The 23,564-nt window shown below is 43.7% G+C and overlaps 1 protein-coding gene across 5 annotated transcripts in view; it reads left to right on the forward strand.

Annotated features, from left to right (window-relative positions):
• The window catches only part of LOC126487949 (importin-5-like), a 38,520-nt gene extending 14,956 nt beyond the window's left edge, over nucleotides 1-23,564 (forward strand). For 4 of the 5 annotated variants that reach the window (XM_050121026.1, XM_050121024.1, XM_050121025.1 and 1 more), the window contains exon 3: nucleotides 19,761-23,564. In XM_050121026.1, the coding sequence (XP_049976983.1) occupies nucleotides 19,761-23,058 (3,298 nt within the window). In that variant the 3' untranslated portion in view covers nucleotides 23,059-23,564. Of the gene's footprint in view, nucleotides 1-16,926; nucleotides 17,004-19,760 lie in introns of those variants that run through there. The other variant, XM_050121027.1, reaches the window with a different exon arrangement.

Below are 23,564 nucleotides of genomic sequence, written 5' to 3' on the forward strand. Positions count from 1 at the left end.
CCTCAGTCACAATAAGACTAGGTATAAACCCTCATAATAAGGCTTCATGAGGCAACCCAGTAGGAGGAAAAGGTATTCTCAAAGAGAAAAGGGGCCAAAAGCCATATCTAAAGGTAAGGAAGCATGAAACACACCCAAGCCTATCTCAGAGACTCAGAGAATTGTAACTGGGTTTAATCAAGGAAAATGTGTTTATTTATGTAGTCATCCTGTACTTAAATGAATGCAAATAAAATGTCTCCTCTCTTTTTTGGTTGAGTTTTGATGAACTTTGAAAGCCAGGAACCAGAACATTGCTATTAATGAACCAAAACAGAACAAAAGAAGGAAATCCCTTTGTGTGGACCAATCAGCCTAGAGGTGGTTTAGGAAGAGAGAGGAAAATATGTGATGACCAGATGATGAAAGATGAATATGAACTAGAATTAGGACAGATCATGAACTTCTAGAAGGAAGCGGCTCTGTGACTCATCTTTGTTCTCCAGGTCCTAGCTGTCCCTTATAAATGGACATAATCCTGAATGATAGATTAAGGGGATGGATGAATGGAAAGTGCATGTTTCAATTCCCCCATATCTCTAGTGGCAAGAGCTACTGGGTGTGATAGTCTGAATGTAATTGGCTTCCATAGAGAGTGGCACTATTAGGAGCTGTGACTTTGTTGGAGTAGATGTGGCCTTGTTGGAGGAAGTGTGTCATTGTGGAGGTGGGCGTTGAGGTCTCCTATGTTCCAAGATACCGCCCAGTGACTCAATCTGCTTCCTGTTGCCTTCTGATCAAGATGTAATCTACCTGCACACTGCCCTGCTCCCCACCATGATGGCAATGGACTGAACCTTTGAACTGTAAGCCTCCCCCATCAATTAAATGCTTTTCCATTACAAAAGTTGCTGTGCTAAGGGTGTCTCTTCACCGCAATAGAAAGCCTAACTGGCTTGGCCCATTTTCCACAGCAATAACAGAATACAAGTCTAGGTAAGCGGTGGCATGAGAAGTCTGGTTGGCATCTGCTTAAAGATGCTAGGAAGTCAAAGATTGAAGGGCAGCAATTGGCAGAGGCCTTCTGGCTGCATGCCAATGTGGCAAAAGGCTTGAGAAAGAGAGCAAACTTTTCAATGAACTCTCCCCAGATAGTGTTCTTAATCCATTCATGAGGTCATGAGGGCACAGTCTTCTCAGACTGGGGCCATGTCTCAGCCGTTAAAACACTTGCCGTGCAAGGTGTGAGGAGCTTCGTTTGGATTTCCAGAATCCAAATGCCCTAATTTGCTTTCTGTTGCTGTGATAAAACACCATAACCAAAAGCAGCTCGGAGAGGGAAGGGTTGAGTTCATCTTGCCGGAGCATCTGTTCAGTGGTGGCACCCCTAAGTGGCTATGGCCACCCACATCAGTTTTATTATGTAGGCAAATTCCCCATGGTTATGCCTACATTCTAATACAGTGAAGGGAATTCCTCCACTGAGAGTCTCTCTTCTTAGGTGACTCTATTTTGTATGAAGTTGACAAAAATTAGCTAGCATGACATGGAAATATCAGGTATACAATTCCAGCCTTGGAAGGCAGGGACGAAACAATGGGTTCCCAGATTACGCTTGCCAGTGATACTAGTCATATTGGCAGGCTTTGTGTTTAAATAAGAGGCCATGTGTCAATGAATAAGGCAGAAGAGAAATCAAGGATGATTCCCAACATACCCTTGGGCCTCCACATGCATACACATATATGTGTGGCCACACACATGCAAACAGGCACATACACATGAATATAGATAAAGGAATGGTCCCATATCTTAACACTGCCATTGGGGAGTTAAACTTCCAATGGAAAATTCACATATTCAAAGTATTACAGATGTGCAAATATTACATGGCCTTTAATGCTCACCATGGCCCCTGTGTCTCTATTGCATAGTGATGGACTAGTATAGAATCAAGATCACCAAGGGATCACAAAAACCTACCTTAAGAGACTCAGTCCTTGAAAGGACTGAAAGATGGAGCTTAGTTGCTAGGGTGCTTGCCTACCTTGATGTTGATCCCTAGCACCACATAAAGCAGACACGATGGCACCAATCCCAGCAATTGAGAAGTGGAGACAGAGGGAACAGAAGTCCAAGGCATTTCTTGCCTTCTAGAGAGTACAAGGCCATCCTGTGCTACTTGAGATCCCATCTTAGAAGAGATTCATTCAGTCATCCTGAGCCTGATGCTAATTTAAACGTTTATGGGGGAAAAAATCTAAAAGGTACTATTTACAAGTAAAGTATAAGTAAGGGAAGCAAAACTAACGCAGAGTCTCAATCCCAGTGAGACAGTGAGTGCGGGCAGCGCTATCTGAAAGGTAGAGCCCTCACTCATTGCGGTCGGTCAATGCTGTGTGCCATGCCATCACCTTTGACACCTGTGTCTGAATTGCTGCCTGACCTGTGGTCAGGCTGCTCTGGAAATGGAGCCGCTGTCACACATATCTATCTCGCTGTCCATGTTAGTCCCTCTAAGTGGATCTTGCTTCTCTTTGTGGTGTCGGTGGACAACAGGAACTTTATCCAATCTCACGCAAGGAACCCTTTGCTGCTAATTCTCCAAGTTTAAGAAAGTTCGAGACTTATGTGGCCGCTAGCTTATTGTGGTTGTAGGTTTCTTGTGATGATGATGAGCCCGATGAGTCAAAACTCTGATTCAGTCTCATTTTCAAATAATTTCTGCCTTAATCATCTGAAATTTTTTAATTTATTAATTGATTGTGTATGTATGTGCACACACACACACATACACTTACCACAGTACAGGTGTTGAGGCCAGAGGGCAAGTTTTGAGTGTTGGTTCTTGTATTTCACCTTACTGAGGTGTGGTCTTTGTCGTTTGCTTCTGCTGCTTTGTTGCAAACTCCAAGCTAGCTGGACCATGGGTTTTAGGCTAATACACATATCTCTACTTGTGATTTTGCAATAAAAGTGCTGGGATTAGGGCTGGAGAGATGGCTCAGAGGTTAAGAGCACTGCCTGCTCTTCCAGAGGTCCTGAGTTCAATTCCCAGCAACCACGTGGTGGCTCACAACCATCTGTAATGAGGTCTGGTGCCCTCTTCTCGCCTGCAGGCATACATGCAGACAGAATATTGTATACATAATAAATAAATAAATAAATAAATAAATAAATAAATAAATAAAAGTGCTGGGATTACTGATGCAGGATACTGCATTCAGCTATTTACATGGGTTTGGAGGTTGGAAGTGGAGTTTTTCGTCTTACACGGTACACTGGCTAGTTTTGTGTGTCAACATGACTCAATTCTAGAGCCATCAGAGAGAAGCAATCTCAGTTGAGGAAATGCCTCCATGAGATCCAGCTGTAAGACATTTTCTCAATTAGGGATCAATGAGGGGGAGGGCCCAGTACATGGTGGAGGATGGTGCTCCTGGGTTCTATAAGAAAGCAGGCTGAGCAAGTTAGGGGGAAGCAAGCCAGTAAGCAGCACCCCTCTATAACTTCTGCCTCAGCTCCTGCCTCCAGGATCCTGCCCTGCTTGAGTGCCTTTCCTGACTTGCTTCGATGATGAGTGGTAATGTGGAAGTGTAAGTCAAATGAACCCCTCCCTCCCCAATTTGCTTTCTGGATATGGTGTTTAGGTGCAGCAAGAGAACCTCTAACTAAGACATGGGTGCAGTGGTATCAGTGCAGTGATTTGGCCCCCAATTGACTCATGTGTTTGAATGCTTGCCCCATAGAGAGTGGTACTAGGAGGAGGTGTGGTCTTGGTGGAGTAGGTGTGGCCTTGTTGGAGGAAGTGCGCTAAGATGTAGAGCTTTCAACTCCTCTAGCACATGTCTGCCTGCACACTGCTATGCCTCTCACATGATGATAATGGACTAAACCTCTGAAACTGTAAGCCAACCCTAATTAAATGTTTTCCTTTATAAGAGTTGCCATGATCATGGTGTCTCTTCACAGCAATAGAAACCCTAACTAAGACACACGGCAGGCACATTTACTGTTGAACTATCTCCCCAGCCCCTCACAAAGAATTAAAGAGCCTTATCGCAATATATAGTTACTTCAGCACTATACATTTTTCTTTAGTACAGATCAAGCATCTACCAGAATTGCCTCATCAAATTTTCTATGTCGTTGTTTACTTAATGTTGGTATCAAAATAGTGTAGATGCTGAGACAGGAAAGGAATCTCTGGAATAAGAATGGTATCCTGAGGCATGTGTACTTTTTCTTTTTCCTCCTAAGTCATGGTCAACATCAGACTCTTAAAAGCCTAGGTCAAAGAGAGCCTCATAATCCTCAATACAAAGCCATAGAGAAACAAACTGGGATTCATCAGTGTTGGTAAATAAGTTGAAATTTATATTCAATCCTTTTGGGCCTACAATATGAGGAAGAATGTCAAAGAGATACTTGATCAGGCTGTGCTACAGTGGAGAAGGGTCAACAGAGGCAAAAGGATGAGGGCGTAGCATAGAGACCAATTGGACAATCCTTTTTCCATGTGAACATAACCTAACTGCAGGGCTTCTCAATGTACTCTATGTAGGGATGGCCAGTGGTCTTGTTGAAATGCAGTTCTGAGGCATCATATTTTGGGACAGCCTCGGGATGCTACATTTCTAACAAGGACATGGGTGTTGTGCTGGTTTGAAAAAGAATGTCTCCACAGTCTTAGACATTTGAACACTTGTTACTCAGGTGGTAGCCCTGTGTGGGAGGCTTAGGAGTTGTAGCCTTGCTGAAGGATGTATGTTAGCGGGAGCCTGCTTTGAGAGTTTAAGGCACTTCCCGCCTTGCTGATTGCTCTCTCTGCTTCTAGCTTGTAGCTATTAGTGAGCTCTCGGTTTTCTGCTCTAGCCACGATGCCTGACGCCATAGCACTCTGCCGTTACAGACTTCTATCCCTCTGGACGAGACCAAACAAACCCCATCTTCTCTAAGTTGCCTTGGTCATGGAGTTTTCTTGCAACAGAAAAGTAACTAAGACAGGTGTTACTGCAGTTGCTAATAAAGGCCCACAATTTGAGCAGTGAGGGTGGTGTTAGTTAATGATAAACTCAGGCCTCGGGCTCAAGACTCTTTGTTCTTCCTATTGCTGTGGAGGAGGGAGACCAAAGTGGAAGTCAGAACATCTGAATTGAAATTTGAGTGTGCCACTCATTTTCTGACCGCAGCCTTCGAGACCCTTTTCACTTATCTGGAAAGGGAAAAAACAAATTCCTCCTACTGTGTTCAGAGCTCATAAAGATCAGGTAGATACTGTGTACAAGCTGTTGTAAGGGTTCAGATAAATGGTAGTTAACTCTGAACTAGCCAAAGCCAACAGTATCTGGAGAGGACACAAGCTATGGCTACAAATCTCCATGGTTTCCAGAACAGTTTTATCAGCCTGCCAGATGGGGATCGACAGGATGCCAAACATGTATTTGGAATGCTTTAAAAACACACTCAACAAGTATCTCTCCCATTCAGAATGGTCTTTTGGCTTAAGAAAGTATAAGGGCAAGGGGAGTTTCTGCAGAAAGATGCTATCTATTTAACTTCACTGGTTCTTTTGTATACTTTGGAGCAGCTTACAGACATGTTGGAGAATGGTAATGCATGCAACATGGATAATCTCAATTTTCAGAAAGCCTTTGATACTGTTCCATATAACAGGCTGCTTAAACCAAAGACAGCAGGGATTCTTGATGAAACCCTGGGAAAAAAAGAGATTGGCTAGAGAACAAAACAAAAAGTTGAGAATGAAGCAGAATGGAAAATAGATAGAAGATGGGGTTACTTTCAAACAACAAGGGAGGAAATGCAGATGCTGCAATTGTGATTGTGCCATAGGCTTGGTACACTGGAGTGACGACAGAAGAAATGGTGATGGAAATAATGCCCAGTCATTCATGGGTTCAAGCTAGGCAGTGCCATGACATTCATATGACAACACCTTAATTTCATTAAGAACTAGGTATTGACATGTTTAGAAGAATGTTAAGAACATTAAAAATGATATGAAACCAGTTATAACTTATGAATAAAAAGTATCCAGCTCAAGACTTTTAGAAAAAAAGTTTTCTATTTTAATTAATTATAGTCATGGTAAACCTAGAGTACTAAGAAATGTTATAAATCAGTAGACATAAATGAATAGGCAGGTTTGGGCTGGAAAATATAGCAATGCCTGGAGAAAAATTTTTGGAGGGGTTATTGTTCTGGCATCCCAGAGTGGAGATGATGGGTACCCAGAAATGTTCTAAATGCAGGGTACAAGACAGGCACCTCAAAAGAGAGCTGTCCAGCCCCCAACGTCACACATACCTAGTCTAAGGCATCATATCTTGATGTACACACAGGAGGGGAGTCATAGGTGAAACTATTCTATATAACTATTTGAAGAAAAGTGTCAGTCGTGCTTGCAAGTATTAATTATCACTAAACTACAATAGGATGTTCTAAGCTGAAATGAGGACCACGGAAGAGAGGGACATAGGAGATCAGGGAAAAACAAGAAGTAAATGACAGGAAACAACACTGTTAACCTTGCTAGAATTTCAGTTTCTCTAGCCTTCATGTTCTTTTTTGTGGGTCTTCTGCTCAATTCCCTTCAAATGGACAAATCTGATGTTTTCTGCAGCAGAGCCCATTAAAAAACATGAGTTCCAATCTGGCTTCCAGATGTTTGTCTCTGCACATGCTGGCTAGTCGTTTAGAGGTCATTTTCTTTTAGAGAAAAAAAAAAAGTGGCTTTAATTAGAGATTGAGGAAGGTAATTGGGAAGAAAGAATGTAAAGAGTTAAAAATGTCTAGTTGCTTATTTTCTATGACTTTCTGGCATATAACTCAGAAAAGAAAGTAATTCTTCTAATGGATATCCCTAGTGGTGCACTAAAAATCAAATCAGTTCAGCCATAAATGACTGATTTCTAGGAAAAGGGAAATGTTGTCTAGACAGAGTGTATTGAGGTAGGTTCATGGTACTTCACTGTGAACCCAATGTCCCGTCATTTCCAGTTACTGATTCTTCTCCCTGACATTTTGTCTCCTATTGTGACATGGATATTTTATTTCAGGATCTTCCTTGAGCAGCTCACTCTGCTACCTGCTCACTGATTAATTAACCTTTGATGGCCTGGGAGCCCAAGAGAAGCCAGAGAAAGGAATTCTGAGAGTAGACAACAGAGAAAGCGCCCTTAGTTTCCATTTTCCTTAAAAGTCAGACTTACTTGTAAAAAGGCAGTGCCCTAAGTCATTCAACACTCTACTCCCTATTACTGTTGCTACAACTACTTATTTATTTCATCTTAATATTTCTACCTATATTTATCTGTGCACATAGGAATGTGGGTTCATGAACCATGACATGTGTGTGGAGGTCAGAATACATCTCTCAGGAGTCAGTTTTTCTTTCTATGTGGGTTCTGAGGAACCACACCCAGGTTGTCAGTCTTGGTAGCAAGAGCCTTTATTTGCTGAGCCATCTTTCTAGCCCCATTATGAGGGTTTATTTTTTTTTGAGACATTATCTTTATAGCCAAGGTTAGCTTCAGACTCATTGTGTAGCGAAGGATGCCCTTGAATAGGGTTAGGGGCCAAACCTAGGACTTTGTGCATGCTATGGGAGCATTCTACCTCTGAGCTTGATTCCTAACCTCAGTTTAACTTTAAAAAAAGGAGAGACTACATTTTTAATTTAACATGTGTGATAGTTTGAATAAAATGATCCTCATAGATTCATGTATTTGCACACCTGGTCCTTAGTTGGTGGTGGTGTTTGGTAAGGTTGTGGAACCTTTAGGAGGTGATTTTTCCTGGAAGAAGTGCTTAAATGGTGTGGAGGAGGGGTATTTTGAAGTTTGAGAGCCTGGCTCCACTTCCTCTTCTCTCTTTCTGCTTCCTCTATGCAAAAGAAGTGTGATGAGTCCCGCCCCTGACACATCATCCCTGCCTGCTGCCCTGCTTTCCCTGCCGTGATGGACTGACTCTATCCCTCCAGAAGTATAAGCCGTGTGTAACCCTTCCAAAAACCTGCTTTTTGTCCGCGTACTCTATCCCAACAATGGGAAATAATTAAGACACATGTGCATTACAAGAAACAAAACTCACAAAGTGCAAAGACGCCACCGTCAAAATTAATTCAGCTGGTCGTGTACTTCTGGTTCCATAGCACTCACTGCACTTGAGATAATTGAAATAATATGGTACTTTGCCCCACGTTGTGAATATCCACCCATTCAAAGCATTCAAGTTGCACTCTGAGAGCAAAAATACAGTACACCAGTAAGAGTTCAGCTTTTGTGGCTCTCATGTATGACCAAGGTCATACGCTGTTTGATTTTCTGTGCTTGACCCTTTGCGTTTAGCATTGCTTCTTCCAAGGTTATTTATGCTGATGCTTATAACAGGAGTTTTTCTCTTTATTTTTAAGACTGCATCGTATGTGTATATGTGATGATGTACATATGTATAAGTTGTACTTATCCATTCAGCAGTTGACGACACTTTGATTGATTGGATAGCTGTCGTACTATGACTGAGGCGTTAGTGAAGATGGGAGTGCAGTTGCTTCTTTACCATGCTGACTTCAAGGCCTTTGGATGGATAGCCCGTAGTGGGATTTGATGGGTCATCTGATTGCTCTTGTTAGTTTTTGTTTGGAGGATCTGTACAGTTCAACATAATTGTTCTGTTGATTTACACTTCTTCCAGCAGAGTACACAGGTCTCCTTTTATCTACTTCATCATTGACACTTATCTTTCGTCTTTGAGAACAGCCATCCAAACAGGTGTGAAGTGATACCTCATTATGGTTTTAATTTGTCTGACAGTTAGCAGTACTGGGGGTTTTGTTCATATACCTGCTGAACGGTCAGTCATTTGTCTTATTTGAGCAATGTCTTGCCAGGTTTAATGGTGCACCTCTTTAGTCCCAGAGGAGGCAGAGGCAGGCAGAGGTCCGTGAGTTCTAGGACAGTCTGGTCTATATAGCAAGTTCCAAGACAAGACAACCAGGGTTACATAAAGAAACCCTATCTAAACCTTGTTCTTGCCCACCTCAAAAAGAAAAACGTCTGTGCAGATCCTTTGTCCACATACGAATTGTGTTGTTTCCTTGATATTGAGTTGAGTTCCATGTGCGTTTTGCATGTGCGCTTTCTATCACGTGAATTGTTTCTATATATTTTGTTCTTTAGATTGTATTCTCATGCTGTGGAGATTCTCCTTCGCTGTGCAGCAGAACCTTAGTTTCCTCTAAAATTTATTTATTTTTTTTTGATTTGCTTTTAGAGACACTGATATAGGGCATGTTCATCAAAATTGCAACATTCCCTCCAAATTGAATCATTTGTTGCAGGAAAGAGGGGAAGTTCTCAGGAGCCTCAGGTGATAAACAGGCAGCAAACAGGAAGAGCAGCAGTTTGGAAGTTCTTGAAGGCCCCTATCTACAAAGTAAGCTGGAGTAAACAGTTTCTAGTGGGCCATGGAGCTGCCTGCACACTTATGTATAAAGAGCTGTTTTGAGGAGTCCTCACCTGTGTTGTGACAGACTTTTTGGTGATACAGCTAACTTTGAGTTATCCCTGAACCTTGTAAGTAACCCCTCAGCCATACTCCCTGTTACTAATCCCAATGCAAATCCCATTGGTTCACCAAATCAGACACTGGTACCATCATTACTCAGGTCTGTTGTGTGTGTGCCGGCCAGTAGATGTGTGTGTGTGTGTTGCACCTCCTCAGAAAAGGTCTATCACACAACAGATGCCTCCGCGTTCATGAATGTGTATGCATAGCCTCTGACATTCTTTAATATCTGAATTTGATGATTCATTTCTTTGTTCCTGTTTTATTTCCAACTTCTTATGGTGCTCATTTAAAGGTCCACATTCGATACATTCAAGCCCCCATATTCTTTACCTGATGATCCCACTTCATCATTGAGAAACTCATACTTTAGTTTGTAAGTTGGAAGGAACAAGAAGACAATGATGACCCAGTGCCGCCATTTATCCTTAGCAGATGCCTTTGGGGACAGGGATTGATAAAGTGTCACTAGGAAAGGAGGAGGGCCTCTTATCATATGTAACAAACCATACATAGTTTCCTAAGAAAATATTCAGTAGGCCACACATTGAGACAAGAGGATTCCCCCAAAAAGTGTATTACCCTGAGAGTTGATGGCAAGCCATCCTCTCTTTCCTACAAGACTGTCTGGCTAGATCGTTTGATTATGGTGAGCTGGAATATTCCAAGTCCTGAGCTGATTTATCTTGAGCTATTTGTCTTCCCCAACAGTAGCCTAGGCCGGAGACTTAGAGTTGTGAATGGAAGGTAATACCTTCTGCACGATGTAGAAAGTAGCTCCTTAGTTGTTCACAGATGAGCGTCAGCAAGTCACAGCCCAGACAGCCTTCAGGCCACACTAGGATGATGCTCTAGCCAGAGGCTCTCAGCTGCTTCTGAATCATTCATCCAGCTGCCATGGCTACAAGCACTGGAGGAAAAAGTGGCCATGAGAAACATAAAGTACAAAACCGTATATGAATGCCTAGTGGCATGCCAGTGCCAAGAGTTTGCCAAATGTATTAATTACTTCTCTATTGCTATGATAAATTGTCATTCCAAAAGCACCCTAGAGGAGAAAGGTGTTAATTCTGCCTTACTGTTCTCAAAGGATAGAATCCAAGGTGGCAGAGGAGGTACAGTAGCTGGCGTGCGAGGCCAGCATAACTCAGGAGGCAGAAATATTAGATAACTTCCACCTTAGAGCAATGTGACGGGTACAGGGAGATGAACAGGGGTGTATGGGGCTATGAATTTGCAAAGCTTGTCCCTAGTGACATACTTCTTCAGCAAGTATCCTAAAGTTTCCTGGACTTTGCCAAACAGTGCCCCTGATTGGAAGCCATGTGTTCGCATACATGAGCGATTATGAGACATTTCTCCTTCAAACCATCCCAGAAAACAAAACAAAACAAAAAAATCAAAGAGAGAGAGAATTCATTGATATTTACTTCAAGAAAGCAAAAGCCATTTTCCAGAGAGGGGACTTTGAACTGAAATCCTGACTTTCGAAAAGGCTGTCACCTGTGTTAAAGATTCTACAAGGCTGACAGATGACAGAGAGCTGGAATAGTCCACGTCCCAAGCAACATTATCTTGGGTTATCTTTATGTACCTCAACAGCCATTCATTGTCTGTCTCTGTGTTTGACCTGACAGACAGCCTTGTGACTATCAGGTGAATTCCTTTTGCAAGTACTGACAAACCGCTAGCTTCTACCAACCCAAAGGCTAAAAATGCCAGTAGATAGCATCTGAAGCCCGCAACAAGGTTTCCCCTCTTTTCTGTAACCCAGGAACTCCATGTTCCTACCAGTGAATTTTAAAAGTACTTGGCTTTTGACTTTCTTACTATAAAACTTGGGAAATTTTTTACCATATTGGAACATACTACTTGGGGTGGCCTAAATCCATGTTTCTAAGGTATGGTCACTTATATTTGGCTCCAGAAGATATTACCTTATTCCCTAAAGAAAAGTATCAAGCATGGAGATTGGATTTGTAATCTCAGTGTTGGAAATGAGGAGATACGGGATACCTAGGGGTCCCTGGATAGCCACCCTCGCCTAACCATGTGCTCTAGGCTGATGACAGACTCGGTTTCAAAACAGGTAGACGGCATTCCTGAAGAATGCATGTGCATTGCTCTCCACATGCGTACTTGCATGCATGCGCATGAACACACACATCCACAAGTAACAGGGCCCTATCTTCAGAGAAGAGGACAGTAATAGGGTGTTTACTGCTCTAAAGGCAGTAGGGCTTGGCAGAACGCAGTTAATAAATGAGCTAGACGCGAAGGTCATATGCAAGAGTGACCTTTTTTCAGAGCATCAGATGGTTTATACACTGAGGGTTCAAAGGGTCAGTTGAGTAGTGTCCCATCGCAGGGATCAGCTGCATGTGCTGGGCAAACTGCATGTGGCCAGAACATGTTTTTCCATAGAGGCATATTAACCAATAACAAAAGCCAGTTGTAATGAAGAATCTAAAGTAAACTAACTCACTCCTATCTGCTGCACTTGGGACAGGCATGGAAGCACAATCCATGACCAATTCTGCATTTTTGAAGAAACTGAGGTCACAAGACTATTGTCTTGGTTTCTTCAGGTTTTTTCGCAAGCACTAAGAAATTTCCTCGCAAGACTCTATTCTTGGACTGTTTTCCAACAGTAGAGGAGAAGCTAAGTGCAGTGGAAGGGACTGGCTGGTTGCTCTTCGCCTCTGCTGATTGACCTATAAGAATAGAGACCATCTTAGGGTTTCTATGTCTGTGAAGAGACACCCCGTCCATGGCAGCCTTTTTTTTTTTTAAAGAGTGGAACAAACTGACTTTATTCACAGATATGTAATTGTGTTGGCAGTTTTGTTTGATTGGTTGGGATTTGTTTTGCCTTTTTAAAACTTTTTATTGATTCTTTGTGGACTTCACATCATGCATCCCGATCCCACTCATCTCCCTGTCCCTTCGTATCCACCCTCTGCCCTGGCAACTTCCCCCTAAAATAAAACAAGTAAAATTTAAAAGAAAAGAAAAATCTCATCGTGGAAGCTGTAGTACGACCCAGCGAGCCACACAGTGGACCCTTGGGTCCATACGCCTTTACTTGCAAGTGTTCACTGCAGAGAGTCATTGGTCTGGTTCGAGGCCTCTGGTTTCTGCTACACTCTCAACACTGGGCCCTCACTGGGACTCCTCTTGGAAATCCTGCTGTTGTCCTGTGTCATGGAGATCCTGCAATTTTGGGACTGCAGGACTGGCCCCTTCACGTGCTCCAACAGTTCTTAGATAGGGGTAGATGTTGGGATAGGCCAACTCATAGCCCTTGTTCTGGTCCTGGGTGGTTGTTGGGTTGGTCAGCCCACCAGCTCTCTCTCATCAACACCAGGGTCAGTCAGCTCTAGTGAGCACCCTCCAGGTAGCTCACCCTCTGCAGTAAGCAGCAAGCGGCAGGGTCAGTTTTTCAGGCTCTCATGCCCTGGGGGCAGGCTCACCTACACCTACGCCACCAGGGCCACTCTACTGTGTTGCCCAGCAGAGAGGAACAGGGGCCATTCAGCTCTCCTACCCTCACACCCTCAGGGCCACTCATCCTTGTACCCACCAACAGGGCCAGCATTGCTGTATTGCTCAGGTGAGATACAGGGTCGTCGTTTTTCTTGAGTGCTGCAGCTGAGGAGAGGTAGGGCCAGCTTTCTTGCTCTTATGACCTCAGGGCCCGCTCTCCCACCTGCCACAGGCAGTGAGGTGTGTGTGTGTGCATGCGTGCGGAGAGCATCTCCCCCTTGCTCATGGCACTGTGGCAGATAAAAGGCGAGGCCAGATCTCTTGTGTTCATCTCTCATCTCATTCCTTGGGGTCAGCTCACCTGCATCCCCATGAACACAGTCAGCTCTTCACCAGCTCTCCAGAGAGCTGCTGCTGGTGGCTACTGGGGAAGGGGAGGACATCTTTCCCTCACCCTTGCCACCACATGGCAGACAAGGGGTTCTGGGCCAGTTCCCCCACTCTTACGACCTCAGGGCAGGCTCGCCTGCAGTCTGCCAGCATGGTCAACACTACTGTACTGCCCAGGTGAGGTGTAGGGCCTCCTCCCCTGAGTGCTGCAATGTTGGGGACGGCAGACCCTCAGACCCTGAATTTCCTGTAAACAACTTGTTTTCCTATGTTTGCAGCGGCTCTGAGCCAAACAACTTATTTTCCTGTGCCTAGTGCAGGCACTAGAGGACCATGGTACATGTACGCTGCAGCTGGTGAAGGGCAGCACCAGCTCTCCAATTCTCATGACCCAGGGGCCTGCTCTCCTGCCTGATGCGGGTGATGGGGGTGACGAGTAGGGGGACATTTCTCCCTTGCCCACCCTACCACACGACAGATGAGTAGTGGAACCAGCTCTCCTACCCTCACACCCTTGGGGCTGCTCACCTGTGCACTTGCCAGGGTCAGCATTGCTATGATGTTCAGGTGAGGTGCAGGGCTTGCTTTCCTGAGTGCTGCAGCCAGTGAGCTGCTGGGCAGCTCACTGGTTCTCATGATCTCGGGGTCAGCTCTCCTACATACCACACGTAGTGAAAGGCAGACGGTAGTGGTGGAAGACATCTCCCCCGGCCCACACCACTGTCTGGCAGATGGGGGGGGGTGGGGCTGGATCTTCCACGCTTATTTTCTCAGGACAACTCCTCTGTGCCCCTGTCAACAGGGTCAGTTCCACTGTCCTTCCCAGGCAAGGTACCGTGGCCTGATCTCCCTAGCCGTGCAGCAGGTGAGGTACTAGGTCAGTTTTCTGGCCTGCCACAGGTAGCAAGGGGTGAGGGGGCACTCTTATAAAGGAAACACATGTAATTGGGTGGCTTAAAGTTCAGATGTTTAGCCTATTATCATCACGGTGCGACACGGTGGTGTGCAGACAGACATGGTGCTAGAGCGCTAACTAAAACCCTACAGCTTGCGCAAGGAACAGGAAGGGAACTGTCTCACTGGGCATGGCTTGGGCATACGTGAGACCTCAAAGCCTGCCTCCACAGTGACGCACTTCCTCCAGTAAGGCCACACCTACTCCAACAAGGCCACACTTCCTAAAAGTGCCATTCCCTCTGGGGGCCATTTTCTTTCAAACCACCACAGAAATTATATTTCCTAGGACTTAACTTTGAAGGAGATGACATTCAAAAGTAGTAAGAGCAGGAAGCAGTCTAAGGCTACCAAAGCTACTGAATATTACTTTGAAAGTTCAATAATGCACAAAGGGTCATATTAGTTCTCCTTTGACACAAACCCATGTCCCAATTATCAGCTAATAGTATACTATTATAGTATAAATTTATGTTTTCTCATTAGTATTTTAGAAAACTCTTATTGATTTCTCTTTTACAAAGTAATAATTATTTTTTAAACTCTCTCTCACTCTGTGTGTGTGTTTGTCTCTGACTTCTACCTCATTTAAGGCAGGACTTCTTTTTTTTTAATTGATTTTAATTGAGCTATACATTTTTCTCTGCTCCCTTCCTTTCCTCTCCCCACCCCATCTACCCTCTCCCATGGTCCCCATGCTCCCAATTTACTCAGGAAATCTTGTCTTTTTCTACTTCCCATGTAGATTAGATCTATGTAGGTCTCTCGTAGGGTCCTTGTTGTTGTCTCGGTTCTCTGGGATTGTGAATTATAGGCTGGTTTTTCTTTGCTTTATGTCTAAAAACCACTTATGAGTGAATATATATGATATTTGTCTTTCTGGGTCTAAGTTACCTCACTCAATGTGATGTTTTCTAGATCCATCCATTTGCTGGCAAATTTCAAGATGTCATTATTTTTTTCTGCTGTGTAGTAATCCATTGTGTAAATGTACATCTTCATCCATTCTTTGGCTGAGGGGCATTTAGGTTAATTCCAAGTTCTGACTATGACAAATAATGCTGCTACAAACATAGTTGAGCACATATCCTTATTGGTATGATTGAGCATTCTTTGGGTATATACCCAAAAGTGGTATTGCTGGGTCTTGAGGAAGGTTGTTTCCTAATTTTCTGAGAAATTGCCATACTGATATCCAAAGGGGGCTGTACCAGCTTGCATTCCCACCAGCAATGAAGGAGAGTTCCCTTTACCCTACAACCTCTCCAGCATAAGTTGTCATCAATGTTTTTTTTATCTTAGCAATTCTTACAGGTATAAGATGGAATCTTAGAGTTGTTTCAATTTGCATTTTTTCTGATGGCTATGGGTGTTGAGCTTTTTAAGGCAGAACTTTTTTTTATGCCACTGCATATGCCAGGCTAGCTAGCCCATGAGTTGCTGGAGATTCTTCTGCCTCTGCCTTGCAGCTCACTATGGGAGTATTGGGATTACAGAGGCATGCTACTTGTCTGACTTTTATTTAGATTCAGGGGATCTGAACTCAGGTCCTCATGCATGTAATGCAAGCACTTTGTCCACTGAGCAATTCCCTCAGCCTTCAAAGGAGCCATTCTTTTTTTTAATTCTTTGACAAATTTATTCATGAAAATTATGTATTTTTTCATCTCCTCCGCCAATTCCTTCCTATTTATGCTAATTAACCTCTCCTTGTTTCCAAGAAGTCACCCTACAAAAGAATAATCTTAACACAGAGAAGACATTGTTAGTAAAGAGTTGGCAGACAGGAAAGATGGGATCAAAGTGAAAAATAACAATATCACTCAAGAATGAGTAACTACTCAGAGCTCATAGAAATTTGTTTACTTCCCACTATTTATTATTTAAATAGGTACGAAATTATCATTTCAAATCCAGTTTATGTTTGGATTCTTCACTTCTATTTAGCATAACACTTTCCCTTTCTGCTCTATAGTTTGATCTTCTCTTTTGAACTCTCTCAGTTCACAGTTCGATCTATAATTCTGCGTACTCTATTATTTAACTCCCTTGGTAACTTTTCTGCTTGAATGATCAACTCTGATTATTTCTAGTTCTTTGTAATTATTCATGACATTTGATTTCCTCTATGTTTTGGAAACTTCGTGAGGTCCTCTTTAGAACTATCTTCTATAAGGTTCCTTTCTTCAGCATATTTGCTTTCAGGGTCACCCTTGTCATGGATCTATAGGGTTCAACTTTGTTCAATCAGATGACAGGTCATACTTATAACTATACATTGCTTTTCGGAGATGCAAAGAGAAGTTACCAGGTTCAGAGAGCAGTACACCTCTACCAAAGTCATCCTTAATGATGACAATGAAGAGGGCAGTTCATTTAGGTTAGACTATGGTCTACCAACCATGACTTGTAGGACACCTCCAATCTGCTGTCTGCTTTTCAAGTCCTATAAACTGAGAAGGGGCTTTTACATTTTTTAAATGATTGCTTCGAAATTTTAATTATGTAAATGTGTGTGTGTGTGTTTAGGCATATGAATGGGAGTGAAGTGCCTGTGGAGCCCAGAAGAGAACAGCATCTCTCCTGTAGCTGCAGTTAAACAAGAGGTATTCATAAGCTTTCCTGTATGGGCACTAGTAATTGAACTCAGGTCCTCTGTAGGAGTAGTATCCTCTCTTACTGCTGAGCTATCTCTTTAGCCCCTGAGTCTTTACATTTTCAAGCTGTTGAAACAAATATGAACATTCTGTGACATGTGAAAAGGACATGAAATAAAAATTTCAGCATCTATAAACAAAGATTTCCTGAGAACACCATGCCTAGTTGTATACATATGACTTGAATCCCCCAGAAGCAATGTTTAGCAATTCAACAGAGACCATATGGCTCACAAGGTCTAAAATATTTACTATTTGGCTTTTGAAGAAATACTTTCTTTGGTCATTTAATTGCAATCATTCCTGGTTTCAAAATGAAAGTACACTCCTTAGATGTCTGCTAAAATTCTCTTCTGGTATAAGAAGTCAGCAAATGAAAGATCAAGTGAAAGGCTGTTATTCTTGTCAATCCTTGAAAATATTAAAAGGACTTAAAAAAAATTCTCTGTCCTCTCAGCAAAATATGTCATTCCCTAGCATGACCACCAGATGGTGACTCCAGTGGCACTTCAATGGTATCAGTGTTCTACTGAGGATAACACTTGGTGTATGGTTTAAAAACTCTCTCAGCTCGATACGCATCAAGATAAGCTAAATATTGCCAAACTCCGAAGAGGCCTGCTGGAAAAACAGGCTGAGGCTTCAAGTTTGGCTTTGATGGAAGCGAAAGCTTCTTTGGCGTAAGCAAACGATGCATGGTCTCAAAAACATAATATAGGCAGAAGAATGTACTTTCTAATAAGGCAGACAGGAAACTGCAGCGCTGGAGAAGTGTCTTTGAAAAAATCACCTTGAGATTTCATTTTTAAAGTAAATTATTTTTTAAATTCGTTTTTACATTTTTATGTAAAAATGTAAAATTCCATTTTGGGATGTCTGTGTATGGCACATATTGTATGGAGGTCAGAGAATGACTCGGGAGGGGGATGTTGGTTCTCTTCTTCTATCATGTGGGTACACAGGATCCAGCTGAGCTCTTTAGGCTAGGTAGCAAGTGCCTTTATCCACTGAACCAACGCCCTGCTCCAAGGCTCCATCCTATAAAAGCAGCACTACATGTGACTCTGTTGTAGGTTTTGTAGTTAGGGGAGGATTTCAGCATGTTCTTCAAAGAAAGGGTCATGAGCTAGAAGCTTGGCGAGCAGAGTAGCACACTCACAGGGGACTGATGTGCTTATCCCAGAACTGAATTACTTCCAGTGAGAATGATTTGCTATAAAGCTGGTTCAGCTACCTCACTTCTTGTCTAATTTACCACCTAATATGCTCCTCTTGGATATGTTCCCACCGTCATGATGCCACCACGTGAGGCTCTCACTGGAGCCAAGATATGCCCATGTCACGCTCTAGATCAGTGGGTCTCAACCTTCCTAATGCTGCAGCCTTTTAATACAGTTTCTCGTGTTGTGCTGACCCCCAACCATACAATTACTTTATTGCTACTTCATGATTGTAATTTTGCTACTATTATGAATCCTAATGCTAGTGTCTGCTATGCTTGATATTTGAAATGCAACCCCAAAAGGGGCTTTGACCCGCAGGTTGAGAATTGTTGCTCTAGGTCCTTAAAGAGTGGGCTAAATAGCTTTTCTTTATATAGTACTCAACTTAGGGTATTTTTTTTTATAGCAACATGAAATAAACTAAGAGGAAAGACAATCTGAAGATCGCAGATTTTAAAATACTGGTCTTAGGAAATGTCTTGTGTCAGCCTGACCGGAACAGCAGCTAATGGATCAAATTACCAAGTCCGAGCACATACACGGAAATTGGGGCCTACTTCACAGGCAGCTGTTCTGATATGTGGGTTAGAGTGCAGTAAGGCCTGTCTCAAATTCCAGCAATCAGGGAGAGGGTCAGAAAGGGCAGTCAAGGCTCTATTCAAATGGAATGGCCCTCAGGCAGGGCTCTCTCAGAACTGCAAGGCTGGAACAGAGTTTGGGGGAAGTGTTAAATGGAATGAGGGCCTCTGTGATGGGATGCCAAATGCAAGAGCAACAGGAGCCATCCTAGATCCAAGATACTCGACTTTAGTAGGATTGCCTTAGGTTGAATCAGGTGGGGCTAATATAGAGCCTCAGTGGTGAAATATCTTTGCATTTTCGGGATAATAAAGGCTCTTGTAGTGATTCTCTTCTTTTGGGTTTCTGATTTCAAACTGTAAGCCTATTCAAAAACCTATACAAGCTCTTGTGATAGAATTAAGTATAGAAATTTCCAGATGTTCATCCTTCCAAATACCTTCTGCTTTTTTAGTATAACATTCACTTTCTTCTGCAGTGCTGGGGATCAAACCCAGGACCTCGTGCATAGACTAGGTAGGCTACACAAACATTTTACTCCTGAGCAACATCCCCAGCCTATACCGCTCAAATATAACGTTCAGCATAGTGGTCAAAGATGCTTCCAAAACATAACCAAGCCCTTTTAAGATCTGTTACAATTTGTTTTAAAATGAGTGTTGTTGTGGAATATTCTTTTACACTGCGTAAAGATGCGTCACTGTGATTGGCTTAGTAAAAAGCTAAATGGCCAATAGCAAGGCAGGAGGTATAGCAGGGACTTTGGAAAAGAGAAAGCTCTGGGAACAAGAAGGGTGGAGTTGCCTTACACACAGAGAAGAGACAGGAGGTGCAAGATGAAAGAGAGGTTAACACCACCTGACAAAGCATAGATTAATGCCTTCCTTTTCTCTCTCACACCTAGTGCAATGGCGGTGGCCGCGGTGGAGCAGCAACAGTTCTACCTGCTCCTGGGAAACTTGATCAGCCCCGACAATGCGGTCCGGAAACAGGCGGAGGAAACCTATGAGAATATCCCAGGCCAAACCAAGATCATGTTCCTCTTACAAGCCATCAGAAATACAACAGCTGCTGAGGAGCCTAGACAAGTGGCCGCTGTTCTCCTAAGGCGTCTTTTGTCCTCAGCGTTCGATGAAGTCTATCCAACTCTGCCACCAGATGTCCAGACTGCCATCAAGAGTGAACTGCTAATGATTATTCAGATGGAGACACAACCTAGCGTGAGGAAGAAAGTCTGTGATGTTGTTGCAGAGTTAGCCAGGCGTTTAATAGATGAGGATGGCAACAACCAGTGGCCTGAGGGTTTGAAGTTCCTCTTTGATTCTGTCAGCTCACAGAGCACGGGACTCCGGGAAGCTGCCCTTCACATATTCTGGAACTTTCCTGGGATTTTTGGGAACCAACAGCAGCACTATTTGGACGTCATCAAGCGGATGTTAGTTCAGTGTATGCAAGATCAAGAGCATCCTTCGATCTGGACATTGTCGGCCAGAGCTACAGCCGCCTTCATACTAGCCAACGAGCAAAATGTCGCTCTGTTCAAACACTTTGCAGACCTGCTACCTGGGTTCCTACAGGCTGTCAATGACTCGTGCTACCAGTACGACGACTCGGTCCTCAAGTCTCTTGTGGAGATAGCGAACACTGTTCCGAAGTATTTGCGTCCTCATTTAGAAGCAACTCTACAGCTAAGTCTGAAGTTGTGTGGAGACACCAACCTCTACAATATGCAGCGCCAACTTGCCCTCGAAGTGATTGTGACCCTGTCTGAGACCGCAGCTGCCATGTTAAGAAAGCATACCAATATTATTGCGCAGACTATTCCTCAGATGCTGACCATGATGGTTGATCTAGAAGAAGACGAGGACTGGGCAAATGCTGATGAGCTAGAAGATGATGACTTCAATAGCAATGCAGTTGCTGGTGAGAGTGCCTTGGACCGGATGGCCTGTGGACTTGGTGGAAAGCTTGTTTTGCCAATAATCAAGGGACACATTATGCAGATGCTTCAAAACCCTGACTGGAAGTGCCGGCATGCAGGATTGATGGCCTTATCTGCCATCGGAGAAGGATGCCATCAGCAAATGGAGGGAATTCTGAATGAGATTGTGAGCTTTGTCTTGCTTTTTCTCCGGGATCCTCACCCAAGAGTCCAGTATGCAGCCTGCAACGCTGTGGGTCAGATGTCTATTGATTTTGCACCTGGTTTTCAAAAGAAATTCCATGAGAAGGTGATTGCAGCTTTGCTTCAAACCATGGAAGATCAAGGCAACCGAAGGGTGCAGGCCCATGCTGCGTCTGCTCTCACTAATTTCACTGAAGACTGTCCCAAGTTGCTGCTCATCCCGTACTTGGATAACCTGGTGAAACACCTGCATTCAATTATGGTCCTCAAACTTCAGGAGCTGATCCAGAAAGGCACCAAGTTAGTCCTGGAGCAGGTTGTAACGTCCATTGCATCGGTTGCAGATACCGCACAAGAGAAGTTCATTCCCTACTATGACCTGTTCATGCCATCCCTGAAGCACATCGTGGAGAATGCAGTCCAGAAGGAGCTGAGGCTCCTGAGGGGGAAGACGATCGAGTGTGTCAGCCTCATCGGCCTGGCTGTGGGGAAGGAGAAGTTCATGCAGGATGCTTCAGATGTGATGCAGCTCTTGCTGAAGACCCAGACAGACTTCAGTGACATGGAAGACGACGACCCTCAGATCTCTTACATGATGTCTGCATGGGCCAGAATGTGCAAAATCCTTGGGAAAGAGTTCCAGCAGTACCTTCCCGTGGTCATGGGGCCACTGATGAAGACCGCTTCGATTAGGCCCGGAGTAACCTTTCTCCACACCCAGGACATGGAGAATATGAGTGATGAAGATGGTTGGGAATTTTTGAACCTCGGAGATCAGCAAATTTTTGGTATTAAAACTGCAGGACTAGAAGAAAAGTCAACTGCTTGCCAGATGTTGGTTTGCTATGCTAAGGAGTTAAAGGAAGGTTTTGTGGAGTACACTGAACAGGTTGTCAAACTGATGGTCCCTCTGCTCAAGTTTTACTTACACGATGGGGTCCGAGTGGCAGCCGCGGAGTCCATGCCCTTTCTGCTGGAGTGTGCGCGAGTCCGCGGTCCCGAGTACCTCACGCAGATGTGGCACTTCATGTGCGATGCGCTCATCAAAGCTCTTGGCACGGAGCCTTACTCAGACGTGCTCTCGGAGATCATGCACTCGTTCGCGAAGTGCATAGAAGTCATGGGAGACGGGTGTCTGAACAACGAGCACTTTGAGGAGCTAGGAGGTATATTGAAAGCCAAACTTGAAGAACATTTCAAAAATCAAGAACTGCGGCAAGTTAAAAGACAAGATGAAGACTATGATGAGCAGGTTGAGGAGTCACTACAGGATGAGGATGATAATGATGTCTATATTCTGACCAAAGTGTCAGAAATTTTACACTCGATATTCAGCAGCTACAAAGAAAAGGTGTTGCCGTGGTTTGAACAGCTGCTTCCATTGATTGTCAACCTGATTTGTCCACATACACCATGGCCAGACAGACAGTGGGGATTGTGTATCTTCGATGATGTCATAGAACACTGTAGTCCAGCCTCATTTAAGTATGCAGAATATTTCTTAAGGCCAATGCTCCAGTATGTGTGTGACAACAGCCCAGAAGTCAGGCAAGCTGCGGCATACGGCCTTGGCGTCATGGCACAATACGGTGGCGACAACTACCGCCCTTTCTGTACAGAAGCACTCCCACTGCTTGTGAGAGTTATTCAGGCTGCAGATTCTAAGACCAAAGAAAACATCAATGCTACAGAGAACTGCATCTCTGCGGTGGGGAAAATCATGAACTTCATGCCTGACTGTGTAAACGTTGACGAAGTCTTACCTCACTGGTTGTCTTGGCTTCCACTACACGAAGATAAAGAAGAAGCTGTCCAGACCTTCAGTTATCTGTGCGACCTGATTGAAAGTAATCACCCAATTGTTCTCGGCCCAAACAATACCAATCTACCCAAAATATTCAGTATAATTGCGGAAGGAGAAATGCATGAGGCCATTAAACATGAAGACCCCTGTGCCAAGCGTCTGGCCAATATAGTTCGCCAAGTACAGGCTTCTGGACGACTGTGGACTGAATGTATCGCACAACTCAGTCCAGAGCAGCAGGCCGCCATACAGGAGCTCCTGAACTCTGCCTGACGGCCTTAATACCACCTGCCAGAAAACTAACTCCAAATAAACGTTTACCCTTTTGTTTAAAAAAAAAAAAAACATAGATTGGGGCTGGAGAGATGGCTCAGAGGTTAAGAGCACTGACTGCTCTTCCAGAGGTCCTGAGTTCAATTCCCAGCAACCACATGATGGCTCACAACCATCTGTAATGAGATATGGCACCCTCTTTGGGTGTGTGGGAAGCAGAATGTTGTACACATAATGAATAAATAAAAAAAAACAAAAACGTTAAAAAACATAGATTAATATAAATAGGATAATTTAATTTATAAGAGCAAGTAGAGACACGCCTAAGATAAAAGGCCAGCTTTAATTAAGAAGTCTCTGTGTCACCAGGCAGTGGTGACACATGCCTTTAATTCCAGCCCTCCAGAGGCAGAGGCAGGCAGATCTCTGAGTTCAAGGCCAGCCTGGTCTACAAGAGCTAGTTCCAGATCAGGCATCAAAGCTACACAGAGAAACCCCATCTCAAA

Source organism: Alexandromys fortis, unplaced genomic scaffold (assembly GCF_014885135.2).
Source record: "Alexandromys fortis isolate MF-2015 unplaced genomic scaffold, M_Fortis_MF-2015_v1.1 scaffold_192, whole genome shotgun sequence".
Lineage (NCBI taxonomy): Eukaryota > Metazoa > Chordata > Mammalia > Rodentia > Cricetidae > Alexandromys > Alexandromys fortis.